The sequence below is a fragment of the Hirundo rustica genome, chromosome 4 (genome assembly GCF_015227805.2).
Source record: "Hirundo rustica isolate bHirRus1 chromosome 4, bHirRus1.pri.v3, whole genome shotgun sequence".
NCBI lineage: Eukaryota > Metazoa > Chordata > Aves > Passeriformes > Hirundinidae > Hirundo > Hirundo rustica.
Genome location: NC_053453.1, coordinates 52,441,202 through 52,463,579, shown reverse-complemented (window position 1 = coordinate 52,463,579; position 22,378 = coordinate 52,441,202). Strand labels below are relative to the sequence as shown.

The 22,378-nt window shown below is 37.2% G+C and overlaps 1 protein-coding gene across 8 annotated transcripts in view; it reads left to right on the top strand.

Annotated features, from left to right (window-relative positions):
- TNRC6B (trinucleotide repeat containing adaptor 6B) overlaps nt 1-22,378 on the top strand; it is a 129,368-nt gene that overhangs the window by 27,762 nt on the left and 79,228 nt on the right. For 6 of the 8 annotated variants that reach the window (XM_040062024.2, XM_058420292.1, XM_058420290.1 and 3 more), the window contains exon 4: nt 16,425-16,492. The exons of the other annotated variants lie outside the window; for them this stretch is intronic. In XM_040062024.2, coding sequence (XP_039917958.1) covers nt 16,425-16,492 — 68 coding nt within the window. The remainder of the gene's footprint in view (nt 1-16,424; nt 16,493-22,378) is intronic. 8 annotated transcript variants of the gene reach the window in all.

The following is a 22,378-nucleotide window of genomic DNA, read 5'->3' as shown; positions in this document are numbered from 1 at the left end:
AGATCAGGAATTGTGCATTTGGTATTTAATGTTATTAATAAAGGACTAATTAAAGATTAATAGGAACAGTATATATTAAGCAAAAAAGTCATGACTACATCTAGTCCTTCTCTCCATTTGGTGATGTACAGGACTACTCACTGAAGTCTGTTTTTCCATGTTTCTTCAGTGATTATCCTCTCTTTCTTTGTCTCAGAAGAGTTTTATATTTATAACAGTTGAAGGTTTGTCCTAGGAAAAAATTAGGCAAAATATATTTCACTATGTTGTCTAGTATCATTAAAATTTTTCCCTTAATTTACAAATGCTTACATGATCTAGTGACCTATTTTCATAAAGATACATTTTTCTATGAAATACTTTTTTTAGATATTCAATAGTGTAGTTAATTTTTTTTTTTTTTTTTTTTTTTTTTTTTTTTTTTTTTTTTTTTTTTTTTTTTTTTTGTCAGGTTATTTCCCGATCCCTCCTCACCCACTCACAGCTTTTTCAGGCAGGAGACATGAGGTACACTTGAAAGAAGTGTTCTGAAAGAGATGAGACCAAAATCATCTTTCATGGTGTTATCATGAATATCAAGATATAAATACTTGAGTACTGCAAGAACTAATTTTTTTTTGTGGTGCTAGACTGAAAATAGCCTAAAAAGTTTCACATGAAGATTCTATCGTAGAGTAGAAAACAAATGATTTGTCATGCTGTATGCTTGTGAACTGGTTTGGTTCTGTAAGTGTCTCAGATTTTCTGGCATCCTGGACTGTGTAGTATGTTGAGATATCCTGGTCAAGACTTGAAGATAAAAGGAGATTTCCTCTGGTTTTGAAAAAGAAAACATAATATTGTGCCTTATGTAGAGCTGAGCAAGTCACGTTAAATATTTATGGTCTTCAAACTAATTAACACTATGTAGGGTATGATCAGAAAATTTAAGCCCTGCAGTCAGACATCATGAAGAATGATGTTCTTGCTTGACTCCTAACAACCTGGTGAGACAGGTGTAAAGTCAGCTTTCATGCTTGGCTTTGTCACTCTTGAAATGAGTGGCAAACTCAGTGGCAACTCATTGGAAATTAAGCTTAAGAAAGGTTACTGATGGACTCAGTTCTCACTTTAGTGTTTATTTCTACCACTGTTGTTAATGTATACATTTTTATTGAATTAGTAATTTAATTTTTTTAATATTGTGGTTGTTGAGTTGTGTTCTTGTTCTCAATTTTGCATACGCTTTCTTTAAAATGGCATCAACATGTTAAAGACAGCTGGCATCTGTCAGTAGCATGCTCTTGATTCCACTAATTACCTAATGTTAGTGCTATACAGAGGGGAAGCAACCTGTGCAGAAGTCAGTTTTTTCAAATGAGCATATGGGTTTTAAAAACTAATTTAGTTTTGGCAGATGTGGAAGTCTTATTTGATAATAATATCTGGTCTATTTTATCCAAATGATCTGCTAGTGAGTATCATACAGTAAAGTATCCTTTCATTTTTTAGAATAGTTTGGAGTGGGCTGTCTGGCTTCTGGCTTTTCAAGGTCTCTTTTTTTCCTTTAAAAAAAAAAATAAAAAAAAATGAAAAGGAATCCTAGAATCATTAAAGTTGGAAGACACCTCCAAGATCATTGAGTCCAACCCTTGAATTACCACCATGAAGTGGCAAAGGCTCACTAGTGGGGTATGATCAAGGGAAATTTATAGGACTGATCTCTTTGGAACTGGGAATCTAAGCAAGACCCCTATGGTGTTCTCCCCAGTCATGATCGCTGGAGCTGCTAGTGGGAGGCAGGAAGCACTGAGTCATTTTGGTTCCCTGATATCAAAGTGAAATCTTCTTCTACCTCTCCATTGTACCAGGAGAAAATCAGTGTTTCTGCTTGGAACCCTACATCCTTTACTATTATATGGATTATGATTTTAATTTTTAATTATATTTTGTGTTAGGTAATTAGCTACTAACAATTACTAGGCTTTTTCCATTAAAAACGTTAGTACGCTGACAATATCAATAAGCACCAAGATTCTTGTTTGTGACTGATTTCAACTGTTTTGATCCATCAGGTAAGGATTTCTGCACAGACAAGAGTTAAACTTGATTTCTCACTTGCTCCTTTGCTGTAAAATATTGCAGGAGGAAGCTAAAATTCTATTCCTGATTTGAAGTACTTTCAGATTTCTTTCGATGTTGGCAGGAGTTTTGAGCTTATGCAGAAGAAATCTTTATCAAAAAATGCAATTAAAATGCTCATGCTAAATGTAGAACTTCTCACTCTACTCCTAGTTGTTTCTTCATGTCTCAAAGTAAAAGCTTATGAATTCAGAGGGAGTGAGGGACTTTAACTAAAGTAATTTTTAGAAAGGTATTTATGAATTGTGGTTTTGCTCCAGTGCAACAGTGTTTCCTGTTGTAGAAAGAGAAGGAGAAAGAATATAGTTCTGCCATTTTAATGTTTTGTATACTAAAAATCAAGACACACAAAATTTTGATGAAAAATGTGACTGAACAGGATGTCTAATAACACTCAATTTCTAATAAGTACAGGGAAAGGGGAAAGATTCTGTATTGTGTAGTGTTAAGTAAATGTAATTTTATTCGAAGTTTTCATTAGTATCTATAGAAATGATTATTGAACTGAAATGGTAGGCCAAGAATTAGGCTACTTTTTCATACTTTGGCTCTTTAAAAACCAGAGACACTTGTCCTGTTTTTCAGTCTCACTGTCCAGTGCCACTTAAAAGCTTTCTTGAGGCCACCTGTTAATTCTTAGTTTATTTACTTAGTTTATTTAAAGTTGCTACATTATTAATACCTATCAGTGTGAATCTTTCCCTTACATTTTTGAATACTGTCTCTTCTCAACCTGGTTAATTCTTATTTTTCTTGCCTCTTGGTGTCTAATTGTAAGCTAGTACTTGCCTTCTATTTAAATCACTCTTCAGAACTCTGTTGGCACTGGCTATGTTTTGTTGCGGTGTTTGGTTTTTTTTTTTTTTATCCTGAAGCATTACACAGAGATGATAAAAAGGTCAAAAAGTATGTGACTCAAGTATCTAAACACTTGCTTTTACTTCATGTATGTTGAGAATAAAGGAACACGAGGTTATGTTAATTTAGGTATTTTTTTATTTATAAATAGAATCTTAAAATTCACAAGGAAGTACTGTTAGGAGTTGTCTTTCCTGAAAGCAGGAATGCTCCACTAACTGCATTTATGGGTAAGGTATGCTCAGTTCTTGATGTGGATGTTGCATAATGATGACAATAGTGCAAAAGTTAGGCTCATGCTTTCATTTTGTGGGATTTAGAATTAATATAATAATAAAAAACCCACCCCCTTAGTTAGGTAATTAAACTTAGAGTATCAAAAACCTTTACGTCTGTACCTCTGGGGCTTATAATCCTACTTAGTGATATAGAACTGGGTTTCTCTTCAGATAGCACTAAATAATTTAAAGCATTCATGCCTATACAGTAATGAAATGAACAGTCTGCTTTGTGACTGTAATTATAAAAAATATGTTTTCTAGTCTAGTACTGGCTGGTGCTTTCAGATGATGGCTCCCTGCAGTATGAATCCCTGAACTCTTGGAAAATTTTGGCTTGTTACAAGAGGTGAGCTTTCAACCTCAGTGTATTTTCTTATGAGTACCTGACAGTTCTGAGTAGGTTTCAGTTTACTCACGTGGCTGTTGCTTCTCCACTGTATCCAGGACAGTAGGCTTTGGGGTTTTTTATTTAGTTATTTCATTTTTAATGTCCTCTGGTGTGTTACTTGTCAAGCTTCCAGCATTTCTGTGCCCTGATATACAGGGTATACTTTCATTGTTTTTCTGGAACATGAGTTGTAGGAGCAGCTAGTCTTTGTAAAGCTGAACTATATTAAGTTCCTGGAGTCTTTGTATGAAGTATCTAGTATAGTTTTTGAAAAGTACAGAGGTATTCTGCCTAACAAGACAATTTATGCCTCTTCCAAAATGTAGCAGCTTAAGAACTAGGAGGACAAAGAATTTTTCACAGCAGAAATGGATGTCATTATCTCCAAGCTCTGCTAGCTTCATTTTGTTAACCTGGAACTTTTAAAGCTCCTTAGGAGAGTAATTTCAAACCCAAAATACTTGCATATCATATATTAAAAAATATACATATATCCATTAACCTCTCAGTAAAGAATTAATTTACTTCAAATTCCATTTAATTGCATGTTATAAAAGCTTGTAAAAGTGTTATGATGTAAGTATAAATTAACATAGTCCATCAAGGGGATCAGAAATTTTGGATTAGTTTCTCTCTGGAACTTCAACACTGAGGCCAGGAAAAGAACCTAAAATACTTTCCTACAAAAGACTGCACACTTGGGGAAGAGATGGGAAGAATTTTACCCAAGTAAAACTGCTTGTGAGTTTATAACAAACTTCAAAATTTCAAGGCATTGTAACAAGAGCTATAATTATGGTATGGGGTCTAACCCTAGCTGGCAACTAAGCACCACACTCATCCACTCCTGCCTCTGCAGTGAGATGGAGGGGTAGAATTGCAAGGGTAAAAGTCAGAAAATATGTGGGTTGAGATAAAGGCAGTGTAATAATTTGGGGCGGCGGGGGGGGGAAACCCAAATCAACAACAAAGAGGAGAGGAAAATAAAACCTGTGAAAGAACAAATGATGCAAAAGGAAAAGAATTGCTTGCTGCAAAACAGTCGATGCCCAGCCAGTCTCTAAGCAATGTTATTACTGGCCAACATCCACACACACACTCATTCCCTCAGTTTTAATGCTGAGCATGATGCTGGGGTCAGCTGTCCTGGCTGTGTCCCCTCCTGGCTTCTTGTGCACCCCTAGCATGCTTGCTGGTGGGATGGTGTGAGAAACAGAAAAAGCCTTGATGCTGTGTGAGCCCTACTCAGCAGTAACAGAAACATCCCTGTGTTATCAGCACTGCTTCCAGCACAAATCCAAAACACAGTCCTCTACCAGCTACTATCTCGAAATGCATCTCAATCCCAGCCAAAACCAGGACTGTGTGTTATGAGGGTTCACTATAAAAAAGCAGTTATAAATACGGTAAAATTGTGAACTTTACAAAAAATAACATGGAATTAGACGGTACTACTTGATCTATTGTAAAGGCTGTTGATAGCCTTGCTGCTTGGACATTTTAAAAGAGATTCAGGATCAAGTTCAGGATTCTGCCAATTGTACTGTTTTCTACAGAGTCAAGATGGATTGCTTATTTGAAACCTGCTTATCTGTGGTGAAGACTGCTAAAGTATAGATGCTGAACTGAAAGATAACTCTCTGTTTTCTAATCTCAAAGTATGCTGAAGTGCTTTTGAATCACAAAAGAGGTTAACACAGTGATGTATTTTCTTTCTCTTGGAAAATACCATCATGTGCCAAGGTGACTTTGAGATATGTAAGAATTGTCGCCATACGTTCTTTGATCCAGTCTTCGTATGTACAGTTCATGTGGAGGAAGTGTACTGGCATGGCATGTCACTGTAGTGAATAGATGTGTGTCTCATTTCTAAGTGAAAAACCCTTCAGTCTTAAAAAAATGAGTTAAAAACTCATCTCTCCCATTCTTTTTCATAAATATTTTCTCATTTGTTTTTTCTCAGCCAATAGCATCTCTTCAGTTGAATACAGCAGTTTATAATACTTTGCAAAGCAGACAAAAAAGCAGGTATTTGCTTAAAGATTAAAAAAGTGTTTCTCCATTTGAGAGCTTATGTGATATAGTCCCACTGTGGTGTGGATGACAGTCAGGGAAATTGATTTGTGGCTTTGCTTACCAAGTGTCTTCTCATGCAGGTATACTATTGGCGCATAATTTGAAGGGTTTCTGGCTTTTCAGAATATTGCCTTTTGATTTCTTTCCATTTGGTATTGGCTTTATGGAATTGTTGGCAGTGCTTGTAGTCCGCGTGAATTGTGACAGAGTTCTTTCTAATTGATCACTTTATATGGAGTCTTACAGATGCGGAAGCACTGATGACTGTTTTCAATTTTCCTGTCTGTGAGGGGAATAGGAATTAGGGGAGAAATTGAAGCCAGGGGTATTAAAGCTTAGCTACCCTACTTGAAAAAAATCTTTGATTTATTTTAGAAATCATCTGTAGAATGTTAGTTTGGCTGAGTCATTGAAAGGTGTAAAATTCATTTGTCTTGTTGACTTCAGGCATTTGCAAGACTTTGTACATTTGCATTACACTGCAACAACTATTTCCTTTTCATTTTGTGAACTAGGTGGATGTGATTTATTTTTCACTTTCTCAAAAAAATTTTTTTTCATTGTGCTGGCTTGGAAGCAAAACCAGCAAGAGACTCCAAGTCAGAAAAAAACCCAAAACAATTTAATAGGACGGGGGAAAAAATGGTAAAGTAAAATAAATGCAGTAGTACAAAAGATCACTGACAGAGTCAGAATACAACCTGATACCCTGTGGTGGAGGTAGCAGTCCACATGAAGTGGTCTTGTTGAAGCAGTGATCCCACAGAAAGGTCTGGTAGCTCTTGTCCTCTGGGAATCCAGTGGGTAAGGCTGCCTGTGCTGTCCCAAATCCCAGATTATATCCAGGTGGGAATGCTTGGCTCCTCCCCATGGGCAGAGCATCTCACAAGGGGCTGATATCATTCTATGAGTCCTGCAATGGGTCCTTGATTGCCCATTAAACAGAGATAGCTCCTGGAGGGATTTACCTATGAGTCATGCGGCAGGGCATTGATGGGCCATTAACAGAAGACAGTCTGGAGGGAGGGGGCAAGGGAAACACTGCCCAACCTAGTTTCAACAGCTCATGTAGATGGTGACAGAATACATACTTTGGGCACATCTTACCTTGTAACCTAGGACATTCATTCTTTGGGTGTGCAAGATGTGTATGTGAGGTTTGATGAGAAGAGTGTGGGTTGTTATTCTTGTGATGGTAGTAGTGAAAAATAGTAGTGATGGTCTTCATCATTCCAGTACATGAGAGAGTGACCAGACAGCTAAGGACACTGGAACTCTGCAAAAACATATAGTGTGATATCAGTTCCCCTAAAGGGTAAAAGCCAAATTAAAAACATGTCAGCATTTCCTGGCACTTGTTTAAAGTCACTGAAGCATTTGAGCAGTGGGCAAGAGGGTGTATAATAAGAAGGGAGAATGTAGTAGTTGTCTACAGATACAGTACTTTGGAATTAAGTTAAGAAATATTTAGAGGTACTTTGAAATTATATTAGTTGGTTTCAACAGATACAATTTCCACATGTAATTCCCAGAGAAATAACTTACTTCCATGGCATCTAAAGGTTTGTTAGGGTTTTTTTGAGGGCAAGTTTTAGAAAAGCCCAGGCTCTGCTCCAGAGATGAGTGGCTATTTTAATGGTTTGGTGGTCTGTCAGCTAATCTTTTTAATAATCTTGATAAATTTGTAGAAATTTTACAAGAAAGCAGCAGTGTCAGTAGCTCTCCTGTGACTAAAATGAGTCTGGGTTTGCATTCTGGTAACTGGAGAAACTGGAAAGCAGCTGTGTGCTTTGACTGCGGATAGGGTATATTCCTTCGCCTTTTTGACAAAAGTGGATGCCTAATACAGACCTGAGGCTGGGGTAATATATGCATGTAACAGCTGTTGAGGAACTTTCTGGGCCACTGTTTCTGTGTGTTTAGAATCCACACAACAGATTTCCATGAACACAGAACAAGGAAGTTCTTTTTATTGCTTGCCTTTCTGATCTTAAGGTAGAATAACTTCAGCACCAATTTGTGTGCACCTGATTTATATCACTTTCAGGCATTCCTAACAAACAGCTGCAAACGGTATTTATGGCAGTGATGGTGATTAAATGTGTAGTGCAAGACTGTACCTTAGTTTTTTGTAATTCTGATTATCATCTGCTTTTTTAAGTGTTTGAAAAGTCTTTTAGCAGTTCATGCCTGTTGTCCTTTCGTGGTAATCTAGATTTTCAAATCCAGCTGGGAGAAAGTTAATATGTTTTCCTCTTCTGTGTCAGGGTGGTTAACAATGTGTATATCAGAATATCAGCTCCTTACAGATATCAGTTTAAACTGCTATAATTTGTTCATCTGTGTCTGCACCATAAATAGTTAATTGAATGTAAAATGAATTGAGAGTCACTGGGTTGCGTACAAGTGGCTTCTGAAAGTAGTGGCGGAGGTGAACTGTTCAAGGGCTTTAGGGTCAGATGTGTCCCATAAATTGAAAGTGTAAAAATTTTGTTATGGGAGTGTAAAACGTAGCCAAAGTTAGCAAGAATTCATGGCTTGTGAAATGCTTCTGCTCTTTAGCTGAAGAATAATATAAAAGTTTAATTAAAAAAAAATTGGAACTTTTTTGTCTTACTAAATTTATATTTTCCTGGAATCCATCCGTACTATGTGTGTGCAGAACACACTACAAAATGGATGGAGCGTATGGATGAAACACACTAAAAAATGGATCATCAACAGTGGAGCAGGAAAAGAAAAGCCCTTTTGCTTAAATTCCGAACACTTCATGCATTTTTTGTGTGTCTGAGATGGTTGAATTATTATTCAAAGCTGCTTTGGCAGCTTCAGAGTTGAAGTTTTCAGATGATATTTCTGGATATCCTGTCATACCATGACTTGAGTGACTTTAACATCTTCAGTGGTTGACATAAGGTAACCTGTATCTTGCTGCAAACAACTACATGCTTTAAATTGCTTTCAGAGCAAGATTTATATTAATTATAATATTTTATATATATATGCACTATTGTATTTTAAATACTTAGCAGCTTTGTAATACATTAAAAATGTTTAAAAAATTATTAAGTAAACTTTCTTATTCATACAATATGGAATGTGACTGGGATCCCAACCTTTTTAGCATTTCCGAAGTGCAGCTGTTATTTTCATGATATTTATAAAAACTGTTTAAGATTAGTAGGGAATTTATGCTAAGCTGCTGGGTATTTCACAGAATATTAGTTAACAAACATTTTAAATATTACATAGAAAGTGAGCCATAGGTTATTTCTGCAATTACTTAGTGACTAATTGGTGACAGCTGAAACTAATAGCAAAACTTCTGGTCTTTAACCACTGCTGCAGCTTTTGTGCTTGTTTAGGTGTAGCATAAATTACATATTCTGAGTTCCATAGGTTAATCATTAAATGAGTTCCCACTGACAATCTGTCCCACTGTTCTGTACGGATGATGCATGTTTTAATGATGGTGTATGTTCACATGTTGGTATTTCTTCTAGTTAATGTAAGGTTTCAGTGAGTCAGGTGTTAAAGAACCATTAAGCTGCATATAACAAGCACCAGTAACAGATCAGTAACTTTTGAAGGTAATTACTGTGGTCTAAGTGTGTTAACATTCAAAATAATTAGCAGGGAGCACTGGATGTGAAGCGTGATTTAGCAGGGGGATTATGTTAAGTTTTCACTTCTCCTGTAACTAACAGAAGGCCATGTGATGGTAATAACATTGAAATGTTCCATCTACATGCTGCTGGAAAGCCTAAAGAAAATACTGAGTGGGCTAGGAGACAGTTCACATATTTTGGTGGTGTTTTTTATATATGAAGAGTATGCTTTGGCAAAATTGAGGGAAAAAATTCCTAGAAATAGGTTCAAGTGAAAGTTTAGTTAAATCACAATGCTGCACAATACAACAAAGTTCTGAAAAAGACCAAAAATTCAGCCAATTTTTCATGGATATCTTGTCTTTAAGACTTTCCTTTGTGTAATTCAGAAAAATACTTGGTGCTTTCTCATTTTAGGGGCTGTTTTTTCTATTTTTAAGTTTAAATCACAGATTATAAGGGTTTTTTTAATGCTTTCATTTGTGTACTGAAATTAAGATTTAATCAAAGAAGTTTATTTTGAGACTAATTTTGCTAAACAGTTTGTGCTATTCTATGCATATTTTGAAACGCTAGCTCAACATTAATTTTTTCCTAAAAAATTACTAAAGTGTCAGCAGATAAATTGCATTTTTATTAAAAGGAGTTAAATTAAAATTTTAATTAATCTGTTCCTAGTGAGTAAAATTTTCCCCAATGCAGTTTTGTCCAAAGTGTTTATAATGAAGCCAGGCAAAGAGGTGACTCAGCTTTTCTTTCATTCGTAGTAGTGGCTGTATTTCTGTCAGACCTCAAATGGTCTCCGAGATTTCTTTTTTTTGTAACACAGCTTCCACCGCTGTTAGCAGTACCGACTAGTGACTAATCGCTTGGATTTCAGGACTGGTTTGTGCAACTCTCCTTAAAACAACTATTACTGAGATAAAGTAAGTGCTGATGGCCTGTTGACATTAGTGCTGGTGCTGCTCATGATTGGGAGGGACCTTGGTGTTAAAGCGGTAGTTGTCTAAAACATCAGATTTATCAGTCTTAAACTGGGCCTGCGGTAGGCTGTGTGAAAATCGTCACTTCACTTAAAGCACGGGAAGTAGATGGCCACAGCCTGCAGAAGCAGCATTTGACCTTGGCTGGTCCCTATCAGAGTGTCTGGTCATGTGCCAGAAAAGGCTTTCGTGTTGTCTCCTTGCGATGCTAGTCCGTGAAATATTTAGTCTTCATCTCTTGGCTGGCTGAAGTTCTTTTGGTTTTTTGTTTGTTTGGAGTTTTTTAATTGTTTTGTTTGATTGGTTTGGAGTTTTGTTGGGGTTTTTTGTTTTGTTTTGTTTGTTTGGGGGGATTGCTCGTTTTGGTTTTTAAATAGGAAAAAAACCAGCTTTGAAAAGGAACTATGGAATGAGTAGGAAAAGGTGGTGGTAGCAGCTCTCAGATGAAGCTGCATTAGTACATTTCTTTGTACTGGTGAAGACCAAAATACTGTTTAAAATGAATAGCTTTTCATAATAAGTAAAGGATTTCTCACAAATATCTATCATTTTTCCTAAGAAAATGCTTGGTTCCTGTTAAGCTCAGTTCATCTTTGGTGGGCTGGGATTGCTAATGCAAGTGTTGAATCTTGTTAGGAAAATGTACTTTCTGACATCAGCATTCAGGAAAGATGAGGCTTTTGCCCTTGAAACTTTCTGACTCTTCAGAGTGTTGCTGACTTTGTCTAGGAGATAAGGCTTACTCATTAATAAAATCCATTAGGATCTCATTGAAGATATTTTTAGAAAGAATAGTATGAAATTTTAGTAGCAGGTGTTGCATTTCTGGACAAAAAAATATAATAGTTTGTTATGTTGGAACTCATAATAAATTTCATTTTCTAAAAGTGTTGAGTGTCTAATACTGAATAGATTTTCTTAAATAAAACAGATTGTCTTTTATTATTTAGAACACTCAATATATTAATTTGTGTTGGAATTTGGAAATTCACAGGTGCCTGGATTTTTAGAGAAAAAGGCTTTGAAATAACAAAATGCAGAGTTCAACAACTGGCAGTTCATTAAAAAAAAAAAAAAAGTTTTCTATTGAATTCCTCCCCTGCTATTTCAGGGTCTATTTCTGGTCCCTGCTTCCAGCTGCCAGAATCTTGAAGCTTTCTTCATTGCTTGCCAGGAGAAACAGGTGTGGAGTGTGCTTCCTTTGATTCCTGCTCCTGGAATCCATGGCTCCCTCTGCAGTCCTCTTACGAGAAGCTAAAGTGTTTGAGATCCTCTGCCATTCCACCTTTTCTTCTTTCCTTGGGAGCAGTACAACAGATCCAAGGGCTCTGTCTTAGCTCCACCTTCCATTCTTATTCTGCATATTGAGGACAACTCTGTTTCCTATGTACGCTGAATCAAGGGATTCAAGGCTTAGAAAGCAGAGCCTTTTCCAGATGCTGCAGGGAGCCAGATCTGGTGAGGCTGCTTGATGCTGTAGATGACTGGAACTCAGCGGGGACTCTGGGCTCTGGTTTCCTTTAAAAAGAGACTCAGAGAGTGATGAACAGGATAAGGGTGATGAACGAATGAAGGGAAACTGAAAGACTTGTGGGGAAGAAGTGTGTGTAGAAGTTGTATAAGAACTGTGGAGATAGGGTATTTTCAGGTAACTGTGCCTCTTAAATGCTGTTCCTCTCTTCAGTTCATACTCGGATAGTCACTTAATAAAAAACTTAAAATACCACATTATCATTCTTTCTGCAGTATGATATCATTACTGTCATTGGGAAAATAAGACTTAAACATTTTAATTTTTAAGTATTTTTTAATCTTAAAATTAATTAATAGATAGCTGGGCCTAAGAGCAAACTTTATGAATATGTAAGCAATGCTTTTGGAATTTTATTGGAACTTTACTTGCTCTTTAATTGTTTTCAAAAGGCACTTTGTCAGATATATCTCTTTGAATTAAGATGAACTCAATAAAGTGACTTGTAAATGTTGCAGAAAGGTGGAAATGGATATTACTTTATGAGCCTATTCTGGAAGTTTTAGACCATTAAATAAGCTGTTAATCACTTTCTAGAAAAAAACTTAAAACCTGCAGAATTCCAAGTGAAAAATAGAGATAACTGATCATCAAATTGTTTAACATATGCAAGCAAACAAAAGAAAGTTGGAGTCAAGGCTCTGCAAAAAGAGGAAGGCAGAAATTGCTGCACTGGATAAGACCTGTTGAATGATCTTTTCATATCACTCCTCCTTTTACTTTGCAAAAGTAATGTCATTGCCAGAAACAGAAAAGCTTGTACTCCTATTGTTTCTAATCCTCTAATACACAGATAAATTCTTGTACCTATAGGTACATAAACCATAAAACCTGCAAAGACTTGTGAAATTCAGTGTTGCAATTTGTTCAAGAACTAATTTTTGGTCTGCTTAGTAGTACATTTTCTCTGTGTGTCCTCTTACAGGTGTTGTTTGAGAGTTAGTTGGGTTTTATTTGTATTGTAATAGCAAAGGGATGATGTTTCTTACAATACTGTCACACTGCTTTTTTTTCGTGTATGCCTCAATGCTGTGTTGTCTTGCATTGAGGGACATTTGCAGGCCAATTGTTGGATTTTATTTATGTGAAATTTCCCCTCTGCCTACACCGTTGTTTACTCTGAACTCTCATGTTTTTGGAGTGTTTTGGAGGAGGTTTGAGTCTTCATTGTCTCTACTCATCGACACTATTCTAAAAGAGGTCGTACTATGGATCTGCTTCAGACTTTTCTTTCTTCAGCATAACTTTATTTTTCTTGGTGGTAGTTTTATTGGGGGGGGGGGGTGGTGGTTATGCAACTTTCTAAGATATTTTACTTAGACTTTTCCAGATTGAAGTGCAGGTTCTTGCTGGGTTGGGAATGCGGTAATGTTTTTTGTCATGTATGCTGTCTTTCAATATTAAACTGAATCTATTCTTGTGTTCATAGGATTGCTGGGAAGTTCAGGTTCAAAGGGGTCTTACAAGGTCTTTAGTCTGACCTCCTGATCAAAGCAGGGTCACTTATGAGGTCAGACGAGGTTGTGAGGGATTTTACTTAATCCCTGAAAAACTTGAAGCAAGGAAACTGCAAAGCTGCTCTAGGCTGTTTCACTCCTTGTCTGTGCTCTTGGTGAAAATAAGTTACCTTGTATCCATTCTGGACTTCTCTAGTTTGAATGTAGTCTGGCTGCACCTTGTCCTGTCGCAGGGTTCCTCTGTGATGAGCCTGACTGCTTGCTGACCTCCTTGTAGATAGGGACACCTGCTGTTAAGGTCTTCCCAAAGCCCTCTCTTCTCCATGCTGAATCTCACAGGACAAGTAGTCTGGCTCCTTGAGCATCTTGGTGGCTACTGTGTCCATGTTCTGGATGTACTTCTTGTATTGTGGGGGCCCAAATCGAGGTGTGTTAGACCATGTCTGGAATAATAAGCACTGAGTAGAGGTGGCAGTCAGTTCCCTCGTCTACTGGCAAGGCTTTTTTTAACAAAGCCTGGGATGCTGGTGACCTTTCATGACAAGGCACACTGCTGGCTCACAATCAGCTTGCTTTATGCCAAGACCTTTTCCACGGAACTGCTCCCCAGTCATCAGCCTGTATTATTGCCAGAGCCTCTCAGGTACAAGTGTTTTGTGTTTGCATTTTTTAATTGGCTTTATTTATCAATGAAACCCCACTAATTAATCTTTATTTTGTTTATTGAATAGTTTCCATGTTCCTGAGTACTTCCTCACTCAGTGATTCATTTTTTTGGTGAGCTTCTTGTGAGTGTCTGTGCCATTGTACAGTATCTTCTGTAGTTTTTGTAATGCAGATTTTAGTAATTTCAGATACTTCTGTCTACTGTCTGAAGAACAGCAAACTGATTTAACATTTCTTAAAGCAGTTGGGGTTCTCCAATTGTTTTAAAAGAGATTGTTGGTCCACGCACAATCTTGTTCTTACCTCAGGTCCTTTTATATTTGTCATTATTTGCCCACTTCTCTTTGAAATGAAGCTTTGTTAGATAAGCCTGCTGGAACTGGAATGTGACTAGTGTTCTTCATATAAAATTCATAATAAAGCAACAGTTTTATCAGCAGTACTTCAGTGATTGCCTTGTTCTGATGGTGCTTTACAAGTTCTCAGATTTCTTGATTATCATCTAACGAAGTAATTTCCCATTCCTCCATTTTTGTTGGGCTTAAAATCATTGCCTTTTACACTTTTTTTGGTAACCATACCTCCTTTTCTACTTTTTCATTACACTGATTTCCTGTTTTATATGGGGACCTTGTTAGTTTAGCACTATATATGCTGTATGTGGTGCTTCTTTACCCCCAAAGTTTGCATTTCATCTTCCCAGTACTGGCCACAAACTGTTCCCTTGTTCCTGTGAACTGTAGTTGTTTCATACCAGCAACAGGCTAAATTACCTCCTGTATAATTCTTAAACATTTACTCTCACTTACAGAACTCTGTTATTTTGCGATGTGGCCACAAATGTGTAACTACTTTACCCATTGACGCGCTTGGCGTTTCAGCATTTTCTAGAACAGAATTAAGTGGAATGGATGTCTTTCTCTTTAGCTAGACAAGTGTGAGTCCAGCTGTTAGAGCTCTTGTGAATCTGGTATGGACTGAAGTACAAATAGATTTGTGTGTCTGATATGGTGGGAATACATGGATAAAAGTCCAAGTTGTTTAACAGCTGTCAATAGGAATTTTGTTGTTTTCAAACATTGCTTTTACATAAAAATACTCTTTGGACCGGGAGGCATGGGGGTACATGTTTACAAATGTGAATTTACACATATTTGATTGACTGTCTGTCTTATGGATGTCATTAGCATCTTACAGTTCACCACTTAGTCGGTTCATTCATGGTTATGCTTAAGGCTGTGCCTGGGCAGTCAGATCATTTCTTGTATCCTTGTTAGATGTCAGTATGCTGATTTTGAGGGTTTGAAAGTATTGTTGACCTGACAAAAGTATCAATGTACAAATGAATAAACTTGACTCTTTTGGAGGGGGTGCAGGGGCACAAAGGGAAGTGGCTGATGGATTTTGGTTTAGATGGTTTCAGTCTTTCAGTCTTCAAAGACTGACTAAACCGTGTTGTCTTAACTGACTGAACAGTGCTTCTCCCTTCTTTCCAGTTTAATGTAGTGCCATGGTTTTATGTGTGATTATGATTCAGTTGTTTGTTGTGTGGCTTACTGAGTATTGCAGTGTGACCTGTTCGCTGGCTTCACATGAAGCAGAGCATTGCTAACTGTATTTGGATGTTTATATAAAATACTAATTACATGTGTTGAATTTTTATATAAAGAGAAGAATGTTTTGCTACCTGTGCAGGAACTTCCGGCTGAATTAAGTGATTAAATGAAGAGCGCATAATTAGTGAATGAGCAAATATACTGCAATTCTTCTTTCTCTCCAAAGAAATTACTGAAAATCTATGCTAAAACTGGTATTTTTAAAGCAAACAAATATAAAACTTCCTTACTGCCCTTGGAATCTTCTAATAAGAGAGCCAAAGGAAATGCGTACCTTATGTTGTCATTGGAACAGCATCTATTTGAGGTTTCCTTAGGCCTCTTTTTTACCATGCTAACTAAGTTGTGTGTGCAGTGAAAGTCCTTTTTCAAAGAAAAGTTATTTTTCACAATAAGTACTCTGCTTTTGCAGCAATTTTTTTTGGTGCTTAGTAAGTTTCTTCTAAAATTTTATTTTTTTTCCAGAGAGTTTGGAAAGCCATTTTTTAGTTTCTGCTTTATACATAGGGGAAAAATGGTAGAAATAACACTTAGAATGACAAGAGAAGTCCTTAACAGAGCAGAACTTAAAACCGATGTACCTTGACTGATAGTATTCTGCTATAGCCATGAAACCATTCTTTTTCCCTTGCAAGATTTTTCTGAAATTTGTGCTATGAAATGATACCATAGCAATGGAGTTGGAGATGTATATATGTTGCTAAGAAACTACATGATCTGTTCTGGATCAGGCACTGTGATAAAGTGGCTGTTTTGAGTTGTTGCATATGAAAAGGGCCACTTTAGGTGATGTGCGTTTCACTCTACCGATTTCTGACCTGCAATGCTTGCCTTTGCAGATGGAACATGAGGATTTTGTAATGGAGGGGCATGGCAAGACTCCACCTCCTGGTGAAGAAAACAAACAGTGAGTTACCTGTTTATTTAAAAAGGACCTAACTGTAGTAAATGGTGTGAAGCACTCTCGTTTAAACATGCTGGGTTGCTTGGTGCTTACCCATTTGGTTCCTTAAATATCCATATATATGTAGTAGTGGATGATGGCTGGAAAAAAAAAAGGCAGGTTTGATTTGCCTTAAATGTAAATGCATAGAAACATGCATTGCAATTTCAAAAAATTAATCAGAAGTTATTCTAAAATGGGTAATCATTCTGGAAACTTAGCACTGACGTAGTGAGTTTGTACATGGAGTTTTTATACAGGTGCTCTTCACTGAAATAATGTGAAATATGAAAGAACCAGGGCCTTCCTTTTGGTGTGCATATGGCAGATTGGTCCTCTTTGAGCCTTTACTATGCATTTTAATAAAGGATCAAAAATTACAAACAAAACACTCTTTTGAGGATGAACAATATAAGATGCTGGTAAACAGAGCTTTAGGGAAAGCAGCTTGATCAGAGAAGAAAATTACTGATTTCTGTTAGGAAAAGGCTTTTTCATATGATTTCAAACTGAAATCCAGTACTGGTTGGACTTTTTCCCGGGGTTTTTGTTTGGATAGGAAGAACAGAGCCTTGTCCTAGAAGTATTTCAGTGATGGTTGTATTCCATATTCTTTTCATTAGTTAATGCAGTGGTAATTCAATTTTGATACCTCAATTAATTTTCTTCTTTTCCTGTCATTTGGAGCAAGCAAGAAGGTGGTCTTTGGAAAAATCTAGATCACAGAACTCTTTTTATCCTAAGCCTAATTGTATGTCTCCCTGTGAGACTTTATTGTTGATCTGTGCTACACTTGTTGCAGAAAGGCTGGAATGTGACTTGGGGTGAAGGTCTACTTTGCCTCCTAGGTAAGCTGGCAACTATAAGTGCGCTACATCTGTGACAGTGAGAAGCCATTTCTGACGTAGACAAGTTGAGGTCAGCAAAGTTGTAGTGCTGAACATGGACATTCTTTCATCGTGGACATGAGCAAAATTTCTCAAAGTAATTGTTATTTCTGTCTATTCAGACTAAGCAACTTACTGTGGTATCAAGAGATACAAAAGCTGTTGAAGCAGAAACTTTCAGAAAGTTCCAGAAGAAAAATCAGTGCAGAAATAAACAGCAGGACTTAGATTTGTGCTCTTCTGAATTGTTTCTTTATATATCTAGTAGTTTAGTGAAATACATTATTATTGTGAGCGATGAGGGGTATTGTATTGGATTTATCATAGCCTTGTGTTTGTTAGGTGTCTTATTTTAAGTGCAAGTGGAAACTAGAATTACTTTATAGTTGATCTGATTTTTAATTGGAGCTTTTCAAGTGGATTAAATCATTATCTCTCTTTAAAACTCTGGTTATTAAGGAATATGAGATTAGTGGTAGGTGATATTTTTATTTTTTGACTAATAAATTTGGAACCTTGTCATACAGATTCTGCTGTAGGAGTATCATTCTTGATAATATTTTGATTGAAGTCCAAAGGTGCAATTTTAGTAAGTAACAAAGAAGGAAGGTAGTTGAAGGTACTTGTTTTATGCAACTTGTAGCATAATGCCAGCAAAATTCAATTGTGGGTATTTCTCTTAAATTTAAATCAATCACTTGAATCTTTTTTTACCCACAGTATCAAATTTTCAGCTAACAAAATTGTCTGCCTTGACAGAGTTTACCTCTCGTCATAAGAGAAGGAAGAAAAAATCTGACATTACTTCTTCGTATTATTACTTACTTACAGTGGGGATTAGCTGGACATCGAGATACTGGGCTGGGTTTTTGAAAGAGCACAGAGAAGAACTCTCGAGCACCTGACAGATGAGAAGCCGAGAAAGCTGTGACTGTTTAGCCCTGAGATAAGAAAACTTGGGAGAGGATATTATCCATATGTATAGATATCTGATGAGGAGACTAAAGAAGACTGAGCCAAATTCTTCACAGTGGTGCCTGGTGGAGAGGCAAGAAGTCATTAGCATAAACTAAAGTACAGGAAACTCCCCTCAAACACAAGGAAAAAAAAATTTTTTTTTTTTTTTACTGTTAAACATGGTCAGGCCTTTGGGAGAGGTTACTCAGAAAAGTTGTGCATTCATAGCCCTTTAAGTGACTCAAAACTCAGCTGGACACAACCCCAATCCTGCTTCATCCTGCTTTAGTTAACCATGCTTGGAGCAAAGGGATAGGATTGATGATCTCAGAGATCCCATCCTTCTGCAGTGATTATGTGATTTGGTGTACCCATGTCTACTGTTGCCCTCCTAGCTGGTTTGAAATAAAATTGGAGCTTGTTAGTGAAAGGTAGATTCTAAGTTTGAATGTTGAGTCAGATGTTCTCTACAGAAATAGCTGTACCACAGAAGATGCTTCCTTCCCTTTCCAGTTCTGGTTAGACTTAGTAGAATTTACTGCCTCTACAGCTATGCAGATGGAATGGTTTTTCTTTGACTGCTTCTAATTTACTTTTCAGGAAAGCTGGCCATTGTAATTTAATTGCCTTTTGTTAGGCAATCTGATCTGGGTAGCTCTGCACTGAGATTGTTGAGGAACTATTCAGAAGATACGGTTTCAGCAAGGGAACAAACTTGCACCAGAGTTCCAGAGCAGTCTGCCAGTTGTTGACCTCCTAGGAAAGCCCTGCAAATTTCTTAGTATTTACCTGCATGTCAGTGGGCTGAAAGCTTTATTGGATGTCTTGGTTTAGAGTAAATTTGGGAGAAAACCTTTGAATAGGTTCCTTCTGGGGAGTAAACCTAAGCGGTTTCTCCTCCTAACTGGTCGGGGAAAGAACTTTTTCGGAGAAGAGTGGAAAAAGCTATTTATTTAACGAAGTGCTCACAACCATAAAGAATGAATAATACAAAACAATAAAACCTTTTGCTGTTTTGAAGTGAGGTGGTAAATTCAGAAAGTCCTTGCTGTGGGTAGCTTAGCCTTCTTAGTCTCTTATTAGTCTTTCTGGCGGTCCAGGCCCTGATGGGCCCTAGGTGCTGAGTTCCCAGTGCTCTTTCAGGTTTTTCAGTTTGGAGCAGGTTTAAACAGTCACAAGGAAACAAACAAACAAACAACAGTTTAGGGAATTTCTTTGTTTTAGCTAGCTAAAACGAACTAAAAGCAAAAAGATTTCTTTCCTGCTGCTGTCGGTGCCTCAGACGAACCACAGTCTGGAGAAGGAATGTATAGGAGTCAGGCAGTTTTTCTCAAAACAAACTCTGCATTTCTTCTTTCCCTGCTTCACTCTCCAAACTAGTCTTAAAGGTACAGAGCACAATATACAGCACAAATAGAATAGACTGTTGGGGATACAAGCATCATAAAGTCACCCTAGGACACTGGAAAATGAAGGAACAGAAATAAAAAGATGCTTCTGAGAGATTTTCAATGGATGCAATAGTTCTTACCTAGCCCTGATTTCATGTGAAATTACCTTTGCTAAAGTATAACTTCAAAACTGAATACAAGGAGCCAGCATCCTTGGATGATTTCTGGCACCTTACGTAACAGATTATTTCCCCAGCTTGACTCGGGAATGAAAACTCGGCATTTTTGCCTTCTAGTATTAAACAAACATGCACATCAAAAATGCAAACAAACGCAGCAACAATGAATAACCCTGCTGCAATGCTGTGAACCCTTTTTATGCTGTACTGAACTCTTTTGGACGGCTTACCATACTAAAGTTACAGCATTTTAAGATTTTTAATCAAACTGTAGATGATACCTGAGAAGTGTTCTCTTCTAATACCTGTCATCTTTATGGGAGGAATTACCTGGTTAAACTGTATACAAGGTCTTCAGAAATCTTCAACTGATCATTTACAACATGGATATAATTTACTTCAATTTAAGCTAATTATGAGGAAGTTACCCATTCAAAATCCTTAGTACAAGTGAGAAATGAAATGGGCACAGTCATCTCAGTCCTGTGAAAGATTTGCAGTTTATGTGCAGTGCTTGTGTCACAAAGGTGTTACGTTTGTGCAGCCTGCTTGGACTGCTGGAGCTGATCATGGCCGTCTCAGACCATGCTCCTGCTCCCTCCCAATGGAGAAAGATGTCATTATGCTTAATTACAGGTGAACATTTTGTTAGAGGTATTCTCTCATATTTTCATCCATTACAAAGAGGTTGACCTGAACTGGCATGCTTAGGGACTAAATATCTCCCCCCACAAAATACTTATATTTTACATGGCAGCAGCCTATTGTGCCCTTATCAGATGTAATAGGGCTTTTACTTTGTTACTGCTGGAGCAAAGATTAAGAGGCAAATGTGATCCAGAAACATCTTTCCAAAACAGTCAAATTGCTGTTGATGTGCACAGAGCAGAGACAGGGGCAAGAAAAAAAATTCTGCTGAAGTCCTTAAATAGAGGTTCTGCTCCTAGCTCTAGCAGCATTAATTAGCAACTCTTCCTGTGCTAATAAACTACCACCTGCTGTCACAACCAGAAATGTATGCACCCTAATCTTAGTGAAAGGGACTGAATAATGAAAAACTCCTCCTTTTTATAAGATGAATGTTTTACTCTTCGTAACTGACACGTGGAGAAGTCTGTTTGACAGTAGCTATTTGGACAAAAAGTGAGCCAAGTTCATACTCACTTTTAGTAGGAAGGTAAGCCAAGCTGCTACTGCTGTTTGAAGTACCTCAACTGGCTATTCCCCACCTGCTGTTTTGTAGCAATGGGATAGTCTTCAACTGTCTTGAAAATTTGTTCGTCTGGAAGTGATTCATATTGTAAGAAAGGTATCAAAACAAGATCATTTCTGTAATTTAGAAAGTGTCATTTGTTAGACCTACTGAATAAGCTTTTCCCTGGCTTGCTAGTTTAATGTACAGATTCTGAGGCAAGTGTTTTTAATGAAACCCTCCAAAATTGCAGTAATGTCTGGATGGGATTGGAACCACTGAGCATCACAAAATTGCTTAACATTTGGTAATAGTATCTTATTTTTCTTTGACATTTCAGCAGGAACATACAATGTCTTCCTGGATTTGTGTGACACTACAGGTAAAAGAAAGTAGTAGCTAAATTGGCCTAACCTGGAAAAAGGAATTGCAGACTCTAAAGGTCATCTTGTCCAATACCATGCTCTAAGGGTGGGAGGGGCAGATTTGAAGGTTAGATTTAACTTCTAAGTTGTATCAGGCTTGTCAGGTTTATTCTAGAGCTTTTATGGACAGTCTCTTGCAATATTAATCACCCTCAGAGTGAAGAAAATTTCCTAATATTCAGTAAGAAATTATGATCATTGCCTTTCATCTTTGAATGTGTGTGTCTCACATGGCCCTGTCTTCATTAAAACTTACCACTGTGTGCACTTATACAGCAGAATAGCTCTTCCTTCCCCCTGGCTTAAGTTTTACTGTGTGAAAACTATGAAATCAAGAAGCCAGTTTACAGGCCTTTGTTTTCAGCAGCCTGCTGATGTCGGGGGCACATGTAAGCATCACTGCTATAATGGCACAAAAGAACCAATCTTACTCTTTCACGGTGTTGCTGAAAACTATAAAAAGGCTGTAGTGGTGTATCCTGAAGTTATCTGGTTCGATTGGTGAGAATGATAGATATTGTTATGAACTACTGCAGCGTTCTTTTGAACGGTTGAAATTCCACAAAGGTCCCTAGCATAGCTTCTCTTCCTGTAGGATAAAACATTGTTCTTACCAAATTTAAAGTAAACAGTTAGCTAAAAGCTTGTGTATTCGGGGTTTGTTTGATGTTTTAAGGTCATTCAATATTACAGAAGATACTGACACTTGCCTTGAGTGCCATTACACTTTTTTGATTTACTGGCAGTACTGACCTCAGCAGAGCTTGGTTTTTGTCAGAAGATCCATGCTGCAATTTTCAAAGCAGTATCCAAATCCTA